The 24,929-nt window shown below is 38.3% G+C and overlaps 3 protein-coding genes and 1 long non-coding RNA gene across 6 annotated transcripts; 3 read left to right on the plus strand and 1 right to left on the minus strand.

Moving 5' to 3' along the window:
• Positions 1–1,467: 1,467 nt before the first annotated feature.
• LOC131333793 (uncharacterized) lies at positions 1,468–3,159 on the plus strand. Its single transcript, XR_009201912.1, has 2 exons — positions 1,468–1,724; positions 2,878–3,159. It is a non-coding gene; the product is annotated as an uncharacterized LOC131333793 (long non-coding RNA).
• A 3,186-nt stretch (positions 3,160–6,345) lies between these two features.
• On the plus strand, positions 6,346–8,459 carry LOC131332708 (putative receptor-like protein kinase At3g47110). Its single transcript, XM_058367002.1, has 2 exons — positions 6,346–6,768; positions 7,233–8,459. The coding sequence occupies exons 1-2, from the start codon at positions 6,346–6,348 to the stop codon at positions 8,457–8,459; spliced, it is 1,650 nt and encodes a 549-aa protein (XP_058222985.1).
• A 10,608-nt stretch (positions 8,460–19,067) lies between these two features.
• Positions 19,068–19,775, minus strand: LOC131332709 (uncharacterized). The gene has a single exon (XM_058367003.1). It carries the CDS (start codon positions 19,773–19,775, stop codon positions 19,068–19,070), a length of 708 nt encoding a protein of 235 aa, XP_058222986.1.
• Positions 19,776–23,376: 3,601 nt separating this feature from the next.
• LOC131333792 (uncharacterized) lies at positions 23,377–24,325 on the plus strand. 3 transcript variants are annotated; one of them, XM_058368548.1, is made up of 3 exons: positions 23,377–23,491; positions 23,569–23,681; positions 24,041–24,325. In XM_058368548.1, exons 1-3 carry the CDS (start codon positions 23,401–23,403, stop codon positions 24,167–24,169), a joined length of 333 nt encoding a protein of 110 aa, XP_058224531.1. In that variant the 5' UTR covers positions 23,377–23,400; the 3' UTR covers positions 24,170–24,325. The 3 variants fall into 3 exon arrangements, with proteins under 3 accessions (XP_058224531.1, XP_058224532.1, XP_058224533.1); XM_058368549.1 differs by having other exon boundaries at positions 23,572–23,681; XM_058368550.1 differs by having other exon boundaries at positions 23,586–23,681.
• The last annotated feature ends 604 nt before the right edge of the window (positions 24,326–24,929 follow it).

The raw sequence follows: 24,929 nt of genomic DNA on the forward strand, positions 1-24,929 counted from the left end.
TGCCTTGTATCAGTCCCTCAAATTGGACTTTCCCATTCTGTTGCAGTGCCAAACGAGAGAATGGTGTGTAGTACTAGTATTAATATCCCTTTTTTGCCGTTCAAAAAAAAAAAATAGTATATTAAGATGATTAGGCCCTGAAAATGGTGGCGTGTAGTATTAGTATATTAAGATGTTGTCATTGATAGTCGCCGTACCTATATCTGTTCATATTGTTCTGTATAAGAGTGAAAATAGACATATTTTTGGACACTGACAGGAAATAAGTTCTCCCTTCTTAAGGTGGATACAAACTGGGTTGTTTTGCTCAGGTCCTGCTTGACATGGGTCTACTGCGACTATTTGTACATTTAAAAGTGTGTTGCGCGTATTTCAGATGAGTATTTTAGGTTCTTAGCATCCTTTATCTGTTTATTAACAAATTCAAATTAAAGAAGTTGCAACGGTTGAAAGCACCAAAAAGCAAAATGCTGCTTTAGACGAGCGTACTTAGACGAGCAAGCTGATTCCTAAATCATGGCAGGGATGGACTGAGGGCCGCTGGACTAGGGACTATCTGTTTGATTTGTGAAGCCTAATTCAGTCTTGGTTTGCCATTTCGCTAACTATTATGATACTGTTTGGGCAATTCCACGATACTATGGCCAGACTCAAGTTTCAGAAAGACTCTAGTGCTATAGAAGACTAGAGAGCTAAGAGAGCAACATATAAAAAGTCAGAAAGAAACTAAGCCAAAAATAAGCTGAAAATCTTGGCTTATTTTATTTTACCGGGAAACTTTTTGAGAATTTGGTTCCTTGTCTTTTTTACTTCAACTCTCTCGTGAAGACTTGTGGGCAACGTGCCCTAAAAAAAGCGGATTCTGTTTCTTTTAGAGCCAGATCGAGGGAGCACTAAGCGGAACGAGCGCTCGATTCAGAGTTGCCACTTGGGTTTGAAGGTCTGACACCCAAGAAACCGAACTTGAAAAGCTCGCTGCGCTGTTTTGATTTGAAAAAGGTAAAGGCGTCAGTCCGTCATAACCATATCTGGGTTTGAGAGCCAGGTTACGAGAGGGAAAGGGTTTTAAGGCACCCCTCTCACCCAATCTGGAGATCGGTCTCTACTTAGGCATTTGCGAAAATATTTGCGATTCTATTTGATTAATCGATTCTTTAGCCATTTAGGGGCGGAGAACAGTTTAACGGGGATTAAGACTGTAACACGATTTGCATGATGTGATAGATAGCATGGATGCGAAAGCAGTTAGTATAGGATGAAAATAGACTTGTAGAGACCCGTATTTTTATTTTATTTTATTTATTTCAACAATTTTAATATTCTAATAAAAGTTAGAATTATGGGATAATATGAAATGTTATGTGAATATGTGATATGGGTTGAATGTGATAGAACTTGAAAGTTAGGGGTGTTAGTGTAATGCAAAAGTACATGAGTATATATATATGGGTGTGTGAGAGCCACACAATCATTTTCCTCACCCTCTCTTCTCACACACGACAGATCTCTCTCTCTCCGTCCGACGCACCCTCTCCCTCTCTCTCTCTCTTGGGTCTTGCATCCATAGCTCAAACCCATGGAAACCCAACCTCTCTATGCCGTGTTCTAACTTCCCCGACGTGTGAGTTGCGTTGATTAAGCTTGGAAGGGGTGTATCTCGGTGGATTTCGAATTTGAAGCCCTAGAGTTCGATTGAGCTTGAGCTTGTGCTTTCGATCTTTGAGGTAGGGAAATCTAACTACTTTTATGTGTTTTTGAGTTAGTGTGATGTGTGGATATTGTGATTGATTTTACTTTTGTTGATTGTTTGGGATTTGGCCTTGAAAATCCCTTATTTTCGTCACTTTTCTGCTCCTGGCCGGACTGGTTCAAGTTTTTTTTGCAGATCTTGCAGAAATTCCCTAGGACTCTACAAAGCTCCATTTTGGTTGATTCTTGCGCCAAAAGTTCCGTGTTTGAGTCTACTATCTAGGAAAAATATGAACAGAAATTCATACTCATAAATTATACCCAGAAACGTCCATTCTCCAATCTGTATTCCAGATCTGGATGTGTTGTTTTTGTTCCCTGACAGCAGTTCGTATTTTGGGCATAACTCTTTCATGCGATGTCGGTTAGATTCGATTCAAATTGCGTTGGACAGCTGATTCGATCCTCTACAACTTTGTTTGAATACTTGCTTTCGGATTCTGAGGTTTGGTGGACCAAAATGGGCTTGCAATCAGAGTTGAGAAACTCGAAACACTTGGTTTTTGTACAATCTGTTAAATTAATAGCGTTAGCGGACTTGTATTGGTTATTATGTGAAATAGTTTATAAATGATGAGTGGTTAATAGTGATAATTACGAATGAGATGGGTGCCGACTTGGGATAGTTAGTCCTTCAGGTTTCATTTATTGAACTTTTGTTACATGTTTGGTACTTGTTGGTATAAGCCGATGGTGTGAGGTCTATAGGCCTGAACATGAGATTGCGTAAGATGAAGTGGGAATAGTGCGAGGTCCCAAATGCTCAGTAGGGGATAGTGCGAGGTCCCGAATGCTCAGATTAAAATCGTATGGCAAGGATACGGAAATGAGATGTATGATACATTTAAAATGCCTGATGTAGTGGTACTTCGATAGAAATAGAAATAGACGAGTAGCGATTCCACGTGTTGGGTTGTTTCGTTAAGTTCGTAAAGTCATAGGTAAAAGATGGAACGTGGGTAGAAATGGTATTGATTGGGCATTAAACTCCTTATTCGGTTTAAACTTTCTTGTTGGCGACTCAGTGAATTGTGTCCTCATTCATTCATTACACTTTACTCAATTCATATAAACGTAGCGCCGATTTCTCTACTGGGCTAGTGTAGCTCAACCTATCATCATTTTCAGGTACACCTCAAGGGCATTGATTTTGGAGTGCATGAAGTGCATCTTTTACATCGTATCTTTTGAAAGCCGACAATCAGGAGTTGTTCTAGCATCTTTGTATACTCCCTTTTGAAAGATGCAATTGTAACTTCATTTGAACGCTTTTGACTTTGGGAATCATGTAATCGCTAAACTTATCCTCTTTTGACTAATTCTGAAAATTGGGCCAAGGTGTCAATATTGTAACTCTATTCAAACTTGATTTTATTCTCTCGCATGAATTATGAAAAATATTTTGGGGTATTATGATGTATTATAACGTTGGACTTTTGTTGGAAATGCTATTATTATTATGTTGAAAATCCAGGGCGTGACAAGACTGCTGTGAGAGTTTAAACAGACTGAAAGGCCCTTGTTTTGGAGTATCGTGCGCAGGAAGAAACTAGTATGTACTGATCAAGTCACTGCATGCTGACTAGACCCGCGCGCATCATACCCAAATCTGCATGCGCCAATAGGTTTAAACTCACAACTCTTATTTTCAAACCCTTTGAGCTCTAGAAGGACTAATGCACACCCAGGACAAACCAAACAGTTCAGGCAATTATAATGTACAGTTTAAAGGCTGAAAAGCCCTACAAATTAACAATCCCATAAATAGTGTGGGGGAAAAAATAGTGGCCTAAGGCCAAGTTACCCATGTAAGGCCAGCCACTGGCCAGAGGATAACCTGCGTGCGCGGGTGTAAGCCACCTAACCAGTGCTTGGTTTTACATGACCTGGGTTCTAGGACATGTCCAGAAAACTCTCAAGGGTACTCCATAACGGCAGATATGCATATTGAACTAAAACTAACAATTTTAACAAAAGAAAGCAGTAAACTGGTTGTTGTCATGCTTACAGTGATCTATATACAATGAAAAACATAAAACAGTAAGACACCGATCCCCACGCAAATCCTCGCGTGCAGCCACGGAATAGCGCGAGCGTACATGGGACCGATGCGCAATAGTTCTTACCACAACGGTTTTTTTGAAACCTTGTCAGCTTTAGAGCCAAGGCATGATATTGATTACCAGCCTTAACCCTGCCCGCCCCCCTCAAGGATCAGAACAGTAAACAGTACGTATGCTATACCTAGATTGAGTTTGAACGGATGATTGAGCTTTGAGGTTTGAGACTTGATTGAGGTGTTTGAGGATTGTTGAGTGGTGGTAGCAAGGAAACAAGGTGGCTTGGTGCTTGGTACTAAGGTTTGCAAGTGAAGTTGGTATCACTCAAGATGTGAATTTTTGTAACCCTTCTTTGGACTTAAAATTGGTAACCCTTCGAATATTTTTTTTGGGAACCCCTTTAATGGAAGAACCATGAGGGGTATATATAGGAGGAGAGGTGGTAGATATGGTGGCAAAGAGAGGAGCTCAGCCAGTCCACGAGGCTGGCTTTGTGTTACTTGGTGGTTAAGCTTCCCAACCCATAAAGGTGATGGGGACAGGCTTTGACCGGCGCGCTCAGATCTTCGATTGGTGCACGCGAGTCAAACCTATCCACGCGTGGTCAACGGTTAAGCTTTGACCATTGAACAACACCTGTCAAGTTTGATCCACGCGCGCTGGTTCTCAATCAGCGTGTGTCAGTAGAGTTCTAGCGTTTTTAATTGGCTTAGGCTTGGTTAGGTTCAAAAGGGTGTCAAACACTCAAAACTCAAACACTCGACATTCTCGGAGTGTTCTTGATCCGTTTTATCATCGGGGAATCAAAAACCGAAAGTAAACTAATCTGAAAGTCCGAATTGGGGTGTCTACAGGACTCATCAAATATGAGAAAGTAAATAATAAATTAGAAAGTTTATGCGAAACCGAGCTAGTGGAAGACCTAATAGCCAGTCAAGTCATCGATAATCTTTTACCAAACGTTTATTCAAAAAATAGGTGAGCCAACCCTATAAAGAGATTTTTCCATGACAATAAAGTGATAATGAAACCTGGGCATGGCATGGCCACACACATGAGACAGGACACAACAATTACTTGACTTGGCTCAAGCATTTTTCCAAAGTGACATCAGCTTCTCTACATCCCTGATCCGTCCGTTCCCCTTTAAACTCCAATTTAGTGCACCCAAAGCAAGTCCACAAGTATGATCCAAACAGTTCTTCTCAGAGAACTTGGAACGAAGAACATGTCTGCAAAATGTCCGGCAAATTCACACCAAATTTAGTTTGAACTTAGAAACAGACTATTTCACAAAATAAAATGCAACTTGTTCACACCACTATCGCTATCTGATCAAACTAATTTTCAACAGCTTTATTCTTCATGATGGATTCTATGAGATGAGCGGTACAAATTATTGTTGTGGGCCCATAACAAACCCATAAAATAAAAGTAGGAAGGGATGAGGTATATACGTAAAGGTGCTGATCCTCAAGAGGAAGCGTCTGCATCACTGTTTCTATGCAGCCTCTCTCTATATATCTTGAATGTCATTTGGGTAGAAGCTCATCACCATCTTTTCCCCTCGATATTTTTTTTTCGCACCAAAATAATGTTTCCATTAATTCGTAGGCTAGGAAGTAACATGTCTATCCTCTGTTTGGTTTTAACATTTTTCACTGTGGTCACAAGTAGCACCACTGCTTTTCCCATGTCAAATGAGACAGACCGTCAAGCTTTACTGGCAATTAAGGATCTTATACCAGGAGATCCTTTCCTCATTTTCAGCTCATGGAATAGTTCTATCCACTTCTGCAAGTGGGAAGGTGTCACGTGCGGTTGTCAGCATCGGCGGAGTTCTCTATCACCTCAAATAGGGAACCTTACCTTCCTTAGGAAGATTGATCTTGGCGCCAACAACTTCCATGGCACGATCCCCGAAGAAATCGTAAGGTTGTTTCGCCTACAACAACTTATTCTTACTCAAAATTCTTTCGAAGGTGAATTACCAGCCAATATGACTCGTTGGTCGAACATCAAAGAAATAAACTGTAAGGGTTCGATTTAGGAGGAGGGACCTTGGCCTGAACTAGAACTTCTCTTCCGCTGCTCTGTTCCTCCGCCGCTCAACCTGCAACAAGTCACTAAGGCTGGAATAGCCTAATGACCCTCCGACGATCAAGTTAGATGTAAGGAGAGTTGTTTTTAGGTCTAGGGTTAGGGAAAGATGGCATACCTCTCAAAGATGAGTATCCCTTTGTATTTATAGACATAGGTTAACTTGGGCTCCAAGCTAGTGCGTGGAGGTCACGCTTAGGTAACCGCCTCGGGTGACGTCATAGATGACGCACCGGATAGGACGGTTACGAAGCACATGGGCAGACCTGACCCAGATGATCCTTTCCGCCACATGTCGCTCTTGGTCTCCTCCTGCTATGCTTCATTCTGCCAAGAGACCCTAACGGAATCCACACTTCGGTAATTAACCGAAGTGTCAACAGGAGACTTGACGCCGAGCGAGTAAACAGAAGGATATAGGCAGGCCCGTACTGATATGAGGCCTCGGTTAATGATGGTTCGGTTATATTACCGAGGTCATGATCGAAGCCTCCACATAAACCTAAATGGTAACAACCTAGGAGGCGAAATACCTGTTGTGGTGAGCTCTCTACCTAGTCTCACACGACTAGGACTTGCCCAAAACAATTTCAGAGGATCGATACCAGCCTCAATCGGAAATCTCTCTGCACTGTCTATGCTTTCTTTGGCGGCCAACAAGCTAATCGGAAGCATTCCTTTCAAACTTGGACGACTTTTCAAATTACAATTTCTTCAGCTGTCTTTTAACAACTTGACTGGTATGGTTCCTACCAAGCTTTACAACATGTCGTCACTCAGATTAGTTTCTCTAGCCGTGAACCAATTGCATGGAAGCCTTGCCCCAGATTTCGGTTTGGCTCTTCCAAAGCTACAAGAGGTTTGTATTGGTTCTAACCATTTCCATAGGTTCCATCGTCGATAGGCAACGCTTCTAGACTTTTCAGAATCGATATTGCATTGAATTCAATTAACGGGCCAATACCAAAAAGTCTGGGAGACCTTAATAATCTTGAATTTTTCGCGGCACGTGAAAATCTACTTGAAACTAATAGCGGGAATGAATTGACTAATATTATCAATACGCTTTCCAACTGTTCCAATCTAGGAGTGTTGAGTTTAGATACAAATAACTTTAGAGGTCTGTTGCTCCATTCCATTGCAAATCTCTCAAACTTTCTAAGTAATTTGTATCTTCGAGATAACTATATATCTGGAAGCATACCTGTTGGGATTGGGAGCCTTATGAACTTATAGATTTTCTCAGTACGTGAGAACATGCTTAGCGGCAGTATTCCTGAATCTATTGGAAAATTCACCTAGTTGGAACAAATTTTCATGCAGAGAAATAACCTCTCTGAAAAAATCCCATCCTCCATTAGAAACCTTAGCCAGCTAAGCATCCTTGTCCTTGCTGAAAATAAGCTAGAGGAAAGGATACCTTATTCCTTGGGGAATTTTAACCGTCTTCTGGGACTTGATCTCTCGTTCAATAACCTCACCGGAACGATACCTGGGCAAATCTTCGGGCTTTCATCCCTAGCTATTGGTCTCTTCCTAGATGGTAATCAACTAACAGGACCGATGCCAACGCAAATCGGTAACTTGAGAATTCTCGGAAAGCTGGACTTATCAGAAAACAAATTATCAGGAGGTATTCCAGAAACTCTTAGCAGTTTCCAAGTGTTGGAATTCCTTTCCCTTGCGGGAAATCATTTTGAAGGCAATATTCTCGAATCCCTCAATCAACTGAAAGGTATTCAATTCGTAGATCTGTCTCGCAATAACTTGTCTGGACAAATTCCTGAGATTTTAGGAGAGTTGACTTCATCTCAAAGTCTCAACCTGTCATACAACATGTTCGAAGGTGAAGTTCCAAACAATGGATTGTTCAAGAATATTAGTGCCTTTTCAGTTGTCGGAAATAGCAAGCTGTGCGGAGGAGTTGAAGAACTACTACTTCCTGCATGTCCAGCAAAAGAATTGCAGAAAAAGAAAGGACCTCTCAACAATAAAGTGATAATCCCTGTAATCACAATGTCATTTATTGTTGCGATGATACTCTGTGTCGCAACAATTATTTTTCGAATCAAAAGATCGAGACGAGAAACTTCTTCGGCCAATCCTTTCCAAAGCAAGTTCCCGAAACTATCTTATGCAGAACTTCACCAAGCAACAAATGGGTTCTCTTCCAACAACTTGATAGGTGAGGGAGAATATGGTTTTGTTTACAAAGGGATTCTCAACTCTACTGGACAAACAGTTGCTGTGAAGGTATTGAAACTTCATGAACGTGGAGGGAATAAGAGTTTCCAAGTAGAATGTGAAGCGCTCAAGAACATTCGCCATCGCAATCTCGTCAAGATAATCACATCTTGCTCAAGCACCGATTTTAAGCGCAATGATTTCAAGGCTTTCGTTTTCGAATTCATGGAAAACGGGAGCTTAGATAACTGGTTATACCCAGGAAGTCTTCATGAGCAACAGAGAACTGCGAGCTTGAACCTCATTCAACGTGTAAATATCGCCATTGATGTGGCCTCTGCATTGGATTATCTTCACTATCATTGATGTGTTCTAGAAATAACTCTCTTATCTCTCTCCATCAGCCCCCTCCTTGCTTTATTCTGCAACAAGCAAGCATGTAGGTGATAAAAGTGGTTTTGTGGTTTCTTTCACTGTATGCAATGCCTTCTCTTTCTATCAATAAAATGTTTTTGTCTTTGAAATGATTGTGAACTAAAATCATGTCTATAGCTTCTCCTGGTGTTGGAATTTTTAGGGCATCCAACTGCGATAATGTAATTGTGTATAATTTATTCTCCTTTCATCAAATTAAAGTTTCAATGTTTAAATCAATAATACATTGTTTCACTCGAAGGGAAATAGGGATACATGACAGGGATTAGATCTATTGTTTCTTTTTTTTGGTAAACCTTAGATCTATTGTTTCGCCAATGTGGCCCGAGTGCCAAATAGCCACGATGGAATCCGTCCTCCTCTATGCTGCTAAGAATGATTCCACATTATCTGTTATTAGAGCGAAAATTTTAAAAAATACTCCTGAATTTTCACTCAAATGTTTCTTAAGCACCTGAACATAACAAAATTTTATTTAAATACCTTGTCAAGAAACCGTCAATTAGACCTGCTGTCAAACTTAACATGATAGCTGAGCCTATGTTTTTGTTGGCCACTTGAGCAATTCAATTCTCTAGTGCATGTTTCAGAAGTCTCAAATCCTTTTTGCCAATGGGTTTTACATTATTTAGATGGCTTGCAAATTAACACGCGAAGATCTTAAATTAGATGCCTCAGAAACTAAAATATGTTCTGTGAGCCGAATTTGGTCACGACTAAAGATTAAGTCTGTCCACATGATCAAATCGAGTTGTTTGGTCATATACTCTAGAGACCTCCTCAACAATTCAATGGTGGGTTTTCGGTTCCATCGTTCTAAGAAGACTTGAAGATAGATAATTTGCTTGTAATTTGTTTGAGGTTGTCATTTGCCACACCGGTCCAATTGAATGGACTATCAGTAGAACTGTTCCTTTCTTGACTTGACCTTTGTTTTGATTGATTGACTGGATTCGACTAACCAAACCAAACCAAACCCATGCCTTTCGCCCCAATCAATTGAATCGGCTATATGAATTCATTTTCTTTTCATTGTGCTTTGTCAAAAGCATCGTGTTCCGTGATATTCAACAAAACTTAGATCTTTTGAACAACCTCCTCTAAAGTCGATTTTAGTGTATTTTCCCCCTTAATGTTGCACTTACCGTATCCGCACCACTCCTCCAAATTACCATATCAGCAGATCAAATACCGACTATCAGTGTAATGTAATAGAAAATATATTAGTTCTCCGGAAACAGTCAATAATAACTCAAAACTTCAATATTGTGAAGTGAAGCCGATGCCAAAATGACGCATGGCCAGAAATGGAGTCAAGTCTGCTTGTCTTGACACCAATGCCTAAAAAGTAAGTCAAGTGGCATGTTCAAAAGCAAATGAATTTCGGTTTCTGCTTCTGATTGATGATTTCATGTGTGCTACTCGTTTATGGTTTGACCTGGAGTTCCGTTAGGATCCTCTGCTGCTTAGTCACGGACGGGATTCTTATGCCGACACCTAGTGTTGGTTTTTTTTAGCAGTGTATCTTTGAGCCTATTAGCCTGGTGTGTTTTTCGCAGTAGCCCATGTCTTAGGCTCCGTTTGTTTGGGTGTAAAATATTTTACCTATTTTCCAATGTTTGGTTGTGTAAAAAATGAGAAAATTCCATTAATTAGATGAAAATGACTTACTCTCAAATCTTCCATAAGTTTATTTTCCAAAATAGACCCACTACCTTCTACTGCAGTTCTCACTGCTCAATTTTCTCGATCGTGACCCACATTCAATTCCAATATTCTTAGATCTTTCCACCGTTTAAGTCCCGGCCCCCTCTCTCTACACTATTTTGTCCACTTTTTGGAGGTATTTTTCAAGTGCCAACCAAACACGGAAAAATAAAAGTTTGAAGTTTGCTTTTTGAAAAAATATTTTACATAAAAAATATTTTACATCGAAACAAATGGAGCCTTAGATTTAGTAGTTTTGGTTCATTCCTTTCTTGTTTATTGTGATGAAAATTCTTTTGCCTTTGGGTGTTTGTAATGAAATGAATTGCCAGTGTTTAAAAAAAAAAACCCAAATGAATTTCTTGACTTGACCCCTTGTGGTATTGGCTTCATATTTTCCAATACTGAGATTATTTACTCAATGCCATCGGGTCTCAGGACCAATGGCGAATACAAGATTTGTATTCAGTGGGGGTTCGAATCACATGTATTTTTTTTACACTAAACAAAAGATATAGTCTCTAATATAAATATTGTTATTTACTAATTCTGAGAAGAAGACGAGAATGTATGCATATACATAAACACATTAAATTTTATAACCACGACCGAAAAGACTATTCCTTGTAATGTGTTTTCTATGGCTCATTTGTCTAGCTAGATGGCTTAGCTTTGTTTAGTTGTTTTCTATGTTGCAAGGCTTTGTCCCTAAAGTAAGGTCTTAGCCTAACTCACTTGTTTTGCTCCCTTGTATTGTTTCAGGGGTATGCTCCTGTTAGTTGTTCCTCCTTTTTGATGTCGAATAGGATCTTTACTTACCCAAAAAAAAAAAACATGAACAAGAGTAAAAATAGACATATATTTGGCACAATTAGGAAATAAGTTATTCTTAAAGTGGATACACACTGGGTTGTTTCGCGTAAGTTCTGCTTGCCATGGGTCTACTTCGAGTATTTGTGCATTAATGGGTGTGTCGTTTGTATTTCGGAAAAAAGTGTTTTTGGCTTCTTTTCTAGACAATTACTAAGAGCATCTGTCATCTGTTTATATTAAAAAAAGTTGCAACAATCAGATTAACCAAGAAAAAAGAGAGCAATATTCTCAATTTCTGATAACAGGAAAGACCAAAGCATACCTAGATGAGCAACCGGTTAACTTTCTGTATTTGGAAAAAGATTAATGGTGATGAAGGTGTTGGAGAGAGAAAAAAGATGAGCTGTGTGTGGCAATTCTGGTTCGGATTATGGATAGAAAATAGTTATTATGGGTCCGAAAAATAGCCGAGTCAGCAAACCCCGGGAAAAAGCCAAAAGACCAAAATTTGATGTTGGGGTGTAATTGAAGAATCTTCCAACAATTTCAGTAGTTTAATTAAAGTTTTCTTAAGCTCTGGTACTTATGAGACATTAAATTTGAGTGAAAGCTGAGGGACTTTTCTGTTCCAAGTCAGTTCTGTACGGGTCAGTTTTGTTGTCTTGTCATTGGACTTGGCAATGCAAGAGAAAGAGAGTAGAATAGCTCTTTTTCACTATTCACACAACAAAAGTTTCACTTACTACAATGATGGCTCAAATGTACAATTCATATTCCTCGTAATTTTGAGCAAGATTATGTAAACACTAGCGAATGTCTGTGCCTTTTGACACGTCCGATTGCTCTACAAAATAGTTGTAATCTCCACAAAACATCAGTTATTATTTTAAGATATTTTTCTATTTGATTATATAAGGTAACATTATTTTACATAGATATATATTACCTAAAAGTGAGTATAGAGAGGGATAAATTTATTAAAAGAATATTCTTTGTATCTTTTAAAAAAGTAATGATTTGATGGTTATAAATTATGACATGAAATGATTTAACAGCTATAGAAGTTACTTTCATTTATATGTTTAGACATTTTAAACAAAAACCGCTCTGTTTTATAATATAGATTCATTCATAATGTTTTATGATACTATCAAATTATCCATTTAAATATGATTTGTGGGAGACCTAAGGTCATCTACAGTGGTATAATTAAATGCCAATTGTTTTTAAAGTTAACAATGTTGGTGCAAAAGATTACTCACAATGGTATAATCAAACTTAGCAACATCCTTAGAAATAATCAAATTTTGGGCTTTGGATAACCAAAACTAACAACCTTTTTTCAATAATCAAATTTGTGGATCCTATACCACACAAGTTAACTAGTTCCAAAATTTGTATACACACGTGTTTCAACTAGTATTTTCTTCTTTCCTTCTTCGCCCACTCTTTTTTTTTTTTTTTGGTTAAAAAAATAAAATTGAAGAATAAAATTTTTTTGTAGCCAAGCTTTTTCGCTACTCTATATCTTTTTCACTTCGCCGGCAAACTATTTTTCTTTCTTTTCCTCCAAAAGTGAAACTCATATCTCTCGATCATCTACAATTCAATCCATCGTCGCCGGATTAAGGTGTTTCACTCTTCTTTCCTGTTTCTACTACCCACCCAAAAAAAAAAAAAAGGAAAAAATCATAATAGGAGGGAAGGAAGTTACCGATTTTTTTTTCAAAATTAAGAGAGTGAATCATTATATTTTAACTCATAAAAAACGTAAATGGAGAGAAGTGAATGACGGAAAACAAGGGGGAGAGAGAATGAAATTGTAGTGGACCCCATATTTTGATTATGGACTAGAAGTGACCATAGTGAAACTTAACATTATTAAGCTTAGCAACCTCTTAAGTGAATAATCAAAAGCTGATGTGTCAACTTTTGGTTATCATTTTTTGATTATACCACTGTGGATGGCCTAACAGTCTTCATTTACCAGTATATACATTTCACGACATCCACTTGACTTACAAGTCTTTATCATCATCAGACAAGAAAACAGGAGAAGAAGTTTTTGTCAAAAGAATTGTTGTGCTATCTCGCTAATTTCCCCGCCCCACTCTTTATGGTACCAAAAAGTTTGTTCTTTGCATTTTCGCAGTTGAGAAATAATGCAGAGGGTTTTGATTTAATAATAGTTGTGGAAATTGCCATAATCTTGTCTTGTGCTATTATTTTCCATGTCCATGTTAGCAACTTAGTACGTCATGGAAAGTTTTACCAATTCCACAAATTTCCGTGAAGATATTATTTTTTTTCCTCTCTTTTTTGGGGTAATACATCAACCTGGTCTTCACGATTTTGGAATCACATTCACACAGGTCTACATTTGGTCGAATGTCATGACCAAATAGATTGTAGAGCGTTCATATGAAGTTTATTTCTACTCATACTAGCATATATTGTGAATGAATTGGGAATTAGAAGAATATACATGTCCAAGTTAAATATATCCGGTGTTTGTTTTGGTTATGCTTCTCGGATATATGTACTGGAGAGGGGTAAGTAGACACCTCTTGAGGTGTCCAAATTTTATCCGGCTTTCACATTACCAAAATTTGTAAATCTCAGAAATGCCCTCAAAACCTGAGAGAGAGAGAGATGTTGAAATCTCAAAAATTGATTTTCGGCGATACTAAGCTCAGAAATCTAAGGAACCTCATAAGGCGATCCAAGAAACAGATACGTTGGACTATTGCTTCCAGAAAACATTTGAGCAGCGGTATCTACCTTCTCCATTATGACCGGGGACGGATTCAAAGGGGGGCACGTGCCCCTGCGTGAATGCGTGCCCTCACTCGAAATTAAAATATTTTTAAAATATATTTTGTATAAATTAGCATAATTATGAAAGTGTGCTAATATATAAATATACATGCTTGCATATATCTCGAAAATACACATATAGAATTAATTTTATGCCTGAATTTTGCAATATGGTGTATTTATATTTGTTGTTTTACGAGCTGTTTGTCTGTTTAGAACTATTCTTTCTTGATTCTCTTTTAAAATAAAGTCATTAACAAAACTAGCTTGATTATTCTAAAACTTGTCGACGTTTATTTAAAACATATTTTAAAATTTTTGTATGAGATTTTGTGCTCATTTTTACCTAATTTAATTTAAAGTACGGGTTATAAACTTTTGTAGTTCGTAATGCATGCTTTAATTTTGTACGATCTTACCATGGTTGACTAAAAAAAATGAACTTTTGCCATTATGATTAACAGATGCCCCCACTAGGCTGTATTACTAAATCCATCCCTGATTATGATAATTCTTACTTGCGGAGTCATTCAACAATTGTGAGATTGTTGTGGGTTTAATTATGCTGGGATGTCATAGAACAAAGAGATGGAGTGATAGAGGTGGTGGTGGACTAGGGTTTTTGAGAGGTTTCTGTTGTAGTGACTGCTCGAAAAAACAAGAACGTATTACCTCGGAATTTGCTATTGAAAAATAGAATACCAAAATGAAGAACGACGGCTGGGTTGAGTCGTGGACTAGGTCGCTTTCTTTAAGACGTTTCGCGGCTCTGCCCAGTTTGTGCAAGCAGTTCGTTAATGCTCCGCCGTCCCCAGTACAAAACAGCCCAGAATTCAGCACTTCTGCTCAGCTTTCTCTGCACGGAAGAAAAACCGAAACAAAACACACAATTGTACCTAAAGCTCGAACTCAGAAAACATTTTAGGGGAGGAAGAGAGAGTCGTTTTTTTCTGTATTTGAAACCAATTCTGAAGTGCTATATTTATAGGTGAGGGCAGGGCTTGATTTTTGGAATCAAATCAAAACGAATTGCGTTAATTTAGCACACGGTTTCTAAACGTTTTCCTTAATCTGCTCAAATCAAATTCCTTTGATTTATCACACGTTTTTTATTCAATCAATCCGTTAATCAGTCAGAACTTCCCATTTGGAAAAGGATTTTGATTGACTGAAAATATTCTGTAACCAAAAACGTGTTTCAGAATTAACGTGGGCTTTACTAGTACGTGCGCGAGGCTCAAATCTCGGATTTGCACCCCCCCTGCGCGAATAACCCGTGACGCGCACCCGGTTAACTAGTTTCCGAATCAGTTTTTCAAATTGCCGCCCATTTTCCTGAGCGCGCGAGACCTCTCCTTGGGTCTTTATTCACAAACTCATTTGTGTGCAAAGTCATTTAAAGTGGATAGAAGTTTTGTGATTTAGCAATGTGGGACTAGAGAAAACATGCACAATGTGTTTTACAAATACACACCAAAGTTCCAACAATCCCTCACTTGTATTTTTTAAAACAAAATATTCGAGCAAAGGTATAAAGCTGTGCATAAGTAAAGGTGTCTTTCAACTTGAACCCTTACATAGTGATAGTGCTTCAGATAGTAACTAGAGTTACTTGTGATCTTGAACTCTAAGTCTGAGAGCACTACACACACAACTCTACTAATGTGTAATGTTTAAAGCTAGCACTTTACGGCCATGTGCTTATATCCCAGTTTAATGAATGACCTAAAGAATTTGCCCAAATTCTCCCGAGAAGCGGCCACACTTCAACATTCATATAGGTGAGTCTATCGAGAGTACTCTTGTAATCTAGGTACTCCACTCCACATAGAGATATAGAACTCATTAAATGTTAAAATAACACAACCTCTTTCGCTACAGGATGTCATGCTTCTTAGGGATGGACTTGGAGTGAAACTCCTTACAGCATGATTCTTACCATATCACCATGTGACTTGTTTTTCCCTTTGAACCTATTTCTTGGGATCTCCAGTCTATAGGTTGGGTATCCATCACAAATGACTCATTTCTCAATGGGCTTTAGCCCCATCCCTTTCGAGGTGTTCCACACCTTCTCTCGAGCTAATCCTTTCGTCAAAGGATCAGCCAGGTTCTCTGCTGACCGTACATAATCCACTCTAACAGCTCCATTAGAAAGAAAATTTCTAACTGTGCTATGTTTACGACGTATTTGTCGTTTCTTACCGTTGAAAAAACGGTTCTGAACTTTTGCAATAGCCGCGGTACTATCGCAATGGATTAGTATGGTCGGTATCGGTTTTTCCCATAAGGGAATTTCTGACATGAGGTTTCTCAACCAAGCTGCCTCTTCACTAGCCACAGCCAGTGCTATCATCTCAGACTCCATAGTGGATTGTGCCAAAATTGTTTGTTTTTCTTGGACTTCCAAGAGACTGCACCTCCTGCTATGTTGAACACATACCCACTAGTTGCTTTGGAGTCATCCGAAAGGGTGTTCCAATCGGCATCACTGTATCCCTCTCGAACAGCGGGAAACTTCTGATAGTGTAATCCAAGGTTCATGGTTCTTTTCAGATACCGCATGAGCCTCTCAATAGCAAACCAATGCTCCATTCCTGGCCTGCTAGTAAACCTGCATAATACCCCCACTGCACAAGCAATATCTGGTCTCGTACAATCACAAGCATAACAAAGACTACCAATAATGCTAGCATACTCAGATTGTCTAACACTATCTCCAGTGTTCTTAAACAATTTAATACTAGGATCAAAAGGAGTGCAAGCAGGTTTACAGTCAAAGTAATTGTATTTCTTCAAGATCTTTTCAATATAATGTGACTGATCAAGAGAAATTTCATTTGCAGATTTAGTAACTTTAACTCTAAGGATTACACTAGCCTCACCCAAATCCTTCATGTCAAAATTTTAGCTAAGCAATAATTTGGTTTCATTCACGACAGATAAGCTAGAGCCAAATATCAGAAGGTCATCCACATATAGACAGATAATGGTGCATGTATGATTATCAGACTTGTAATATATGCATTTATCACTCTCATTGACTATGAAACCATTTGAAACAACTAGACTGTCAAACTTTTCATGCCACTGCTTTGGAGCTTGTTTAAGGCCATAAAGAGATTTAACTAGTCTACACACCTTGTGTTCTTGACCATGGACAACAAAACCCTCGGGTTGATCCATATAAATCTCTTCTTCTAAGTCTCCATTTAAAAAAGCAGTTTTAACATCCATTTGATGTACAACTAAGTTATGAACAGCAGCTATGGCAATCAAGACTCGGATAGAAGTAATCCTAGTCACAGGAGAGTAGGTATCGAAAAAATCTATGTTCTCCCTTTGCCTATATCCCTTAGCTACGAGTCTAGCTTTATATTTATCCACAGAACCATCAGGTTTCAATTTCTTTTTAAGCACCCATTTGCAGCCTATTGCTTTGCAGCCCTGTGGAAGGTCTACTAATTCCCAAGTTCTATTGGACTCCAACGAGTCCATTTCATCATTTATGGCTTCTTGCCAAAAATCAGCGTCTGGGGAAGTCAATGCCTCATTAACAGTAGTGGGGTCCTCTTCTAAAGAGAATGCAAAGTCAGGACCAAAGTCCTTAGCGATTCGAGCTCTCTTGCTTCTCCTTGGTTCAATCTTAGTGTCCCTAGAGTTTTCGTTTCTAGGTTCTTCTAATCTAGGCACATTACTACTAGATTCAGCACCCCCACTATTTCTAGATTTAAAAGGGAACTTTTCTTCGAAAAAATCAGCATCTATAGATTCTACGATCACCTTATTGTTAATATCGAAGAATTTATATGCTTTACTATTCACAGCATAACCAATAAAAACGCATTCATAAGCTCTACTCGCAAGTTTTGACCTTTTCGGGTCGGGAATACGAACATATGCTAAACAGCCCCAAACTTTAAAATATGACACATTGGGCTTTTTGTTTTTCCACAATTCATAAGGTGAAATTAGAGACTTAGAATTAGGATCTCTATTCAGCACATAACATACAGTCAATAAAATTTCACCCCACCAATGTGAAGCTGCACCAGAACTAAGAATTATCGCAACTACGAGTTCACATAAAGTTCGATTCTTGCGTTCTGTCTTTCCATTCATTTCAGGTGAGTATGGAGCAGTTTTCTCATGAATAATACCAGTAGATTTATAAAAAGCAATGAATTCATTTGAATCATACTCAGTGCCTCTATCACTACGGAGTCTTTTAATCTTTCTTTGGAACTGGTTTTCGACCTCATTAAGAAAGATTTTAAACATATCAAATGCTTCACTCTTATGCTTCATCAAGTAAACAGAGGTATAGTTTGAATGATCATCAATAAACGTGATAAAGTATCGATGTGCATTTCTAGTGAGAACTCCATCTAATTCACACATATCGGTATGAATCAAATCTAACAGTTCAGTCTCCTTAAAAGTTGATTTATGAGGCTTCTTTGTGATCTTAGCCTTGCTACATGATTCACATTTTTCAAAATCATTTAAGGAGATATTAGGAATAAAACCTAAGTTGCTCATATTCTTAACCAGTTTCTTGTTAACATGACAAAGCCTAGCATGCCACATATTAACAGAACAAACAATGTAAGAAGAAGATGCAATTTTAATCATATCAATAGTAAGCTTAAACATGCCATCAGATGCATAACCCTTTCCAACAAACATTCCATTTTTAGTAAGAGTATACTGATCTGATCCTATAGTCTGAATAAATCCGGTCTTATTGAGGAGGTACCCGAATACAAGATTCTTCCTCATTTCTGGAGTGTGCAAGACTTCCTTCAGAGTGACAGTCCTTCCAGAAGTGAACTTGAGATCAACCTCACCAGTACCAAGAACCTTAGTGGTGTGGGAGTCTCCCAACAACACTTTCTTATCATCAGCCTCAGAATACCTTTTGAACAAGGAGCGATCATAACAGACATGGCGAGAAGCGCCAGTGTCTATCCACCACCCTTCTGAACCACTTATCAGATTAACCTCTGATATCATAGCCACTAGTGGTTCTCCATCCACCAGGTTCGCCTGTGGAGCGCGACGCTTGGGGTTCTTGCAATTTCTTGCCATATGGCCAGGCTTGTTACAATTGTAACACACAAATTGGACAGAGTCCGTGTTTCGAGCCTGGCCTCCAGAAGGGGGTAACTTCTTGTTCTGATTTGGTTTTCCGTTCCGGTTCTAGTTCTGATTTGGCTTCGTAATTCCTCCTTTCGGTTTGAGCACAGCCGAACTGTGGTTCTTTTTGTTTGCAACAAAGAGAACCTCATCCTTCTGATCCTGTTTCCGTGCCTCCTCCTCAATTCGGAGCCGAACAATCAAATTTTCCATTGAAAAATCTTTTGACTTATGACGGAGATCTTTTTTAAAGTCTTTCCAACTAGGAGGCAGTTTATCAATAAGAACAGCAAACTGAAATTGTTCACAAATAGACATGCCCTCAGTAAGAATTTCATGAGCAATTTTCTGTAAATCGTGAGCCTGGGAAACCACGGATTTTTCATCAATCATTGAAAACTTCAAGTAACGATGAACAACATATTTCTTAGTCCCAGCCTCTTCGGTGTCATACTTTTTCTGGAGGGCATCCCAAAGTTCTTTAGCAGTGTCAAAGGTGGAATAATAATCGTAAAGCTCATCAGTCAAAGCATTCAGAATATAGTTCTTGCACAAAAAATCTTCATTGGTCCATTTTGAAATTTCTTTGGTGTTTTCAGTAGTAGGTGGATTCGCAGCAACATGTTTAGTCGAATCACAGTATGCAGCAAGTTTTTGAGTAGTCAGAAAGAAAAACATCTTTTGCTTCCAACGTTTAAAATGCAGCCCCTCAAATCGAAAAGGTTTGTTGATATCAGTAGTGGTAACGGAGATCTTGTTTTCAGAATCCATGGCAGATTGAAACGTCTTAAAATTGTTGTAGTGACTGCTCGAAAAAACAAGAACATATTACCTCGGAATCTGCTATTGAAAAATAGAATACCAAAATGAAGAACGACGGCTGGGTTGAGTCGCGGACTAGGTCGCTTTCTTTAAGATGTTTCGTGGCTCTACCCAGTTTGTGCAAGCAGTTCGTCAATGCCCCGCCGTCCCCAGGATAAAACAGCCCAGAATTCAGCACTTCTGCTCAGCTTTCTCTGCACGGAAGAAAAACTGAAACAAAACACACAATTGTACCTAAAGCTCGAACTCAGAAAACATTTTAGGGGAGGAAGAGAAAGTCATTTTTTTCTGTATTTGAAACCAATTCCGAAGTGCTGTATTTATAGGTGAGGGCAGGGCTTGATTTTTGGAATCAAATCAAAACGAATTGCATTAATTTAGCACACGGTTTCTAAATGTTTTCCTTAATTTGCTCAAATCAAATTCCTTTGATTTATCACACGTTTTTTATTCAATCAATCCGTTAATCAGCCAGAACTTCCCATTTGGAAAAGGATTTTGATTGACTGAAAATATTTATCAGCCAGAACTTCCCATTTGGAAAAGGATTTTGATTGACTGAAAATATTCTGTAACCAAAAACGTGTTTCAGAATTAACGTGGGCTTTACTAGTACGTGCGCGAGGCTCAAATCCCGGATTTGCACCCCCCCCTGCGCGAATAACCCGTGACGCGCACCCGGTTAACTAGTTTCCGAATCAGTTTTTCAAATTGCCGCCCATTTTCCTGAGCGCGGGAGACCTCTCCTTGGGTCTTTATTCACAAACTCATTTGTGTGCAAAGTCATTTAAAGTGGATAGAAGTTTTGTGATTTAGCAATGTGGGACTAGAGAAAACATGCACAATGTGTTTTACAAATACACACCAAAGTTCCAACAGTTTCATATATGGAATATAGAAACATGGAGAAAGGGTTGCTTAATAATGGGTGTTGTGATTGGGCTGACCTATAGTGTGCTTGAGAGAGAAAGAGTGGGAGCGGGGGTGATGCATGGGTGATGGTGATGAAGAAGAGGTTATTTTCCACGTCATTGCCACATCAGTCAACAGTTTCTTCTTTTAACGAGTTAATGGAAAATGCAACATTGTAGTTCTTCAGAAAATATAAGGAAGAAATTGACACGTAAGGATATATATCGTGACAATTTTGAAATTAGATAATTTTACAAGGACCAAAAATATAGATAAGACTTTTTTAAAATTTTGGTTCACAAATCTTTTTACTTTTTCAACTCTCTTGTGAAGACTCATTAAATATAAGAAACCTAAAAAATACTCCCTCCATCCCATGTTGGTCCTCTGCGGAAAGATGCAAAATTTTAAGAAAATAAATAAATTATTTTCGTGCATAAATTTTAAAAATTTCTTGACACCTAATTAAAAGACTAATTGAGATTTTTAATTTGATGTCAGAAAATTTTAAAAATTAACCATTACACGTTTTTTCGTGGAGGACCAATAGTATGTAACAGATGGAGTAACAACTAGAATATTTAAAAAAGAAACCAAGCCAGCGCAAGATCTAATAGCAAGTCAAGTCGTCTTTAGTCAGTTGGTGAGCCCCTAGAAAGAGATATCTTAACTTGACCCCTGGATGAGTGCTTAATCAATTTTCCAAGCGAGAGCAGCTTCTGAGAACATGGAACGAAGAACATGAATGTGAAAATTCAATTTGCGTTCATATTTGTGCACATTATATGATCTGCAATTTTGATGCATTTCGGTAAATTGAAGGGAAAACTTCACTTACAAAGAGGTGCTAATTGAGCCAAACAAGCCAAACATAGTATTGTTCGGGCTTGGCTTGACTCCATGTAACCAGTGTTCAAGCTTGGCCTGAGCTTGAGAGCTTTTTGGGGCTAATATTTGTGCAAGCTTGGCTTGCACAATTAGTTTTGTGCTTGTGAGAAGCTTGACTTGGCTTGTAAAATATACAAGCCAATCTCGAGCTTGCAAGCATGAGTTTAGGCTCATGAAGTTTCAAGCTTTCAAGAAGAACAATTACCTAGAAAAAGCAAGCTACTTATAGTTAAAATGGAAGCAGGGAAGATGAAGTATGTTACCACTTAACTCTTTAATCTTTGCTGAGAAAATCCTAGCTAGAAGAATGTGATAGCAGCCCCAAATTTACTCAATAATTGCTCCATGGAATGATTGTATACGATTTAATGTAGCCCTAAATATCTATATCTCACGTAGGAGGTTTTCTTTTTGATGCAATAGTACTATATAAAACTTGTGACATATCTATATTGAACATAACTCATATATCATATTTTGGAATATTTATTAACGTATCCCTATATGTTTATTATTTACAGAATGACTCTTTTATTCACGAGCTAGCCTATTGAGTATGTTCAAGTTTGACTTGAATTCATAAACAAAAGAAAATGTGATTGAGCTTGGCTTATATTTTTATAAACAAATTTGAACAAGCCAAAATTCAAGTCAAACTCGAGCTGAACTCAAGCTGTTTGATTCATTTAACAGCCCTACACTTACACCCCTGGCGGATGGATTGTATCGACACATAAGTTTGTGCATGCATTATGCATATATATTAAACAAGTCCATCCCCCTATGTGCTGTAAAGAATTATTTCAAACTATCCACTAGAATGAAATCATCAATTAATTATATAGGGACGAAACGGATGTAAATATGAAAATCCTGGAAACAGTCTTCAAATTGCCAAACAAAATAAATCGCACATGGGGAATATGAAGTATCTAACCGTCTCTCTCTATGTGTATTACAGTATTAGCAGACCCGATAGCCTTTATCTAATAGGTGAGCCACCCATAGAAAGAGATTTTAACCTGGGCATTGCATGGCCACACACTTGAGACAGGAGGCTTAACAATATCTTGACTTGACCCCTGGATCAAGTTGTCTTATTAATCAATTTTCCAAATGAGATAAGCTTCGTAAAACCTGCAACGAAGAATATGACTGCGAAAATTCTAATTGATTGGCTATCGAACAAGTTCCATCTCATAATGTAAAATTCACGGCACAATAATATATTCACACCACTTCACAAAATAAAATTACCAATCAATATCTGAATTAATGTAACTTTCCGCAATCATATTCTTTATTATGGATCCTATGAGATGAACGGTTTAAATTATAGACGTGGGCCTGGAACGAACACAAAAAATAAAAGGATGGAGGGATGAGGAATGTAAATTAAAGGAGCTGATTCTCTTGTTTCATGGTATTGCCACTAACATTCAAATAAAATTTTGCCGTTTCAAAAAAGAAAAAAAAAACCCATTCAAATCCTTTTCACTGTACGCAATGCTTTCTCTTTGTACCAATAAAATGTGTTTGTTTTTGAAATGATCCTGTCTATTATAACTTCTCCTGATGTTCCAGAAACTATAGGGATGATGGTGCACTACCTCCAAGTGCTTGAAATCAAACACAGGATTTTTTACCCAAGTGTTGCGAAGTGTCCCACCATGGAGTGCACTACACATGACTTCACTGCCATTTAGACACACCAGCTAGACCCACGTACCACTTTGGCATAGGAAAAAGTGATGGACATCCTCGTGGGACCAAAATGTCTAAATCACCAAAATCAATGATGAAGGTGTCAAGAGAGCTGCTATGTTCAGAAATGGAGAAGAAGGGACAAATTGCAGACGAGTCCAGTATGTTTTGTGAACCATTGTTCGTAATAATAGAACTGCAGTTTATTCCTCTCTTAAATTTGCTTATTGTGAAGTAGAAGTTGGTGGAATACAGGACACAATGGTTTCAGGTGTGCTGCATATGCACGGAAGCAGTTGGGCATACAACGAGGCGCCGAATATCTTGACAATTGTTTTGAAAAGATTTCAGGTACTATTATCTGCTCTAAGAGGGTAAGGTCTACAGTATTTTCTGGAGTTCTTTTGATTACGACATTAAAGGGATTATATTTCTGGAGTATCTATACATGCATCGTTTTTCTGAATCCAGTTGCTAACAAATCTTACACTTGCATAATATCTATACATGCATCGTTTTTTTTTTTTGTGTGTGAGTTGAATTCAATATGCATCTTGTCTCTCTGTGATTTCAATTTCTTCAATATGCATTTGTCAAGAAATATTGGGACCAATGTTTTGAATGACTATGAAAATTTCCATTTGCGGCCACTGTTCTCATTAGGATTCTTGGCAGAATCTCTGAAGTATTAGTAGTTTGTTATGATGCAGAAGATGAACAATTCGAGTTGGACAAAGCTCAGGTTGTCAAAGAAATTGCAGCACTTGAATCCCAAGCCCGTCCATGACTTGGCTTTCTTGTATGTACAACGTCGTGAGAACGGTGCACAAGTTCACTAGCAGAAAGACCTCATCAGTACAAGAAGAATTCGGAAAGCTCTATCTTTTTATTTGTTGAGTAGTGTACTCTCAAGGTATAATTACGAGACATTGTATGCGGTTTGATATTGGACAATGTATTTTTCATTCAGAAATATGAGAGGCAGATTTGTGTGATATTATGGATTGTTTGTATGTGTGTATTTGTTACTTATATGTTTGTTATGTTGATCGTGATGAATTACGAACGGGTGAAAATAATAGTAAACGGGTGAAAATGGTATCAATATTTTTTTTATTAAAAAAAAATAAACTATTCCCGGCGTTTAGTAAACGCTGGGATTTCCCTCGCCGGTGGCAGTATGGATTGTAGCCGGAAAACTTTTCCCGGTGTTTTTAACAAACCCCAGTAAAAGTCACTAGCTCCGGTCACCGGAAAACTATTACCGGCGTTTATGCGGGAAAAACGCCGGGTTCCTTCCCGGCTTTTACCAAACGCTGTATAGTATTCCCGAGCCCGGCAGTCGCGGCGTTTACCCAAAACGCCGGGAAAAATGCCGGGAAGACTTTTGCCGGCGTTTATTTCACTTTTACCAGCGTTTATAAAACGCCGAGAAAGCCATTTTTTCTTGTAGTGTTGGCATAGGAAAAAATCAGGTCCTTTGCTCAATAGTATTTGTTACCAAGTAACCGCAACATGGCAAATTTTTATTGGACGGTCATTTTTAGTTACAAACAAAATACCTTGTAGAGAAATCATCAAATAGACTTGCCTTCAAAC

This window comes from Rhododendron vialii, chromosome 7a, assembly GCF_030253575.1.
Source record: "Rhododendron vialii isolate Sample 1 chromosome 7a, ASM3025357v1".
Taxonomy (NCBI): Eukaryota; Viridiplantae; Streptophyta; class Magnoliopsida; order Ericales; family Ericaceae; genus Rhododendron; species Rhododendron vialii.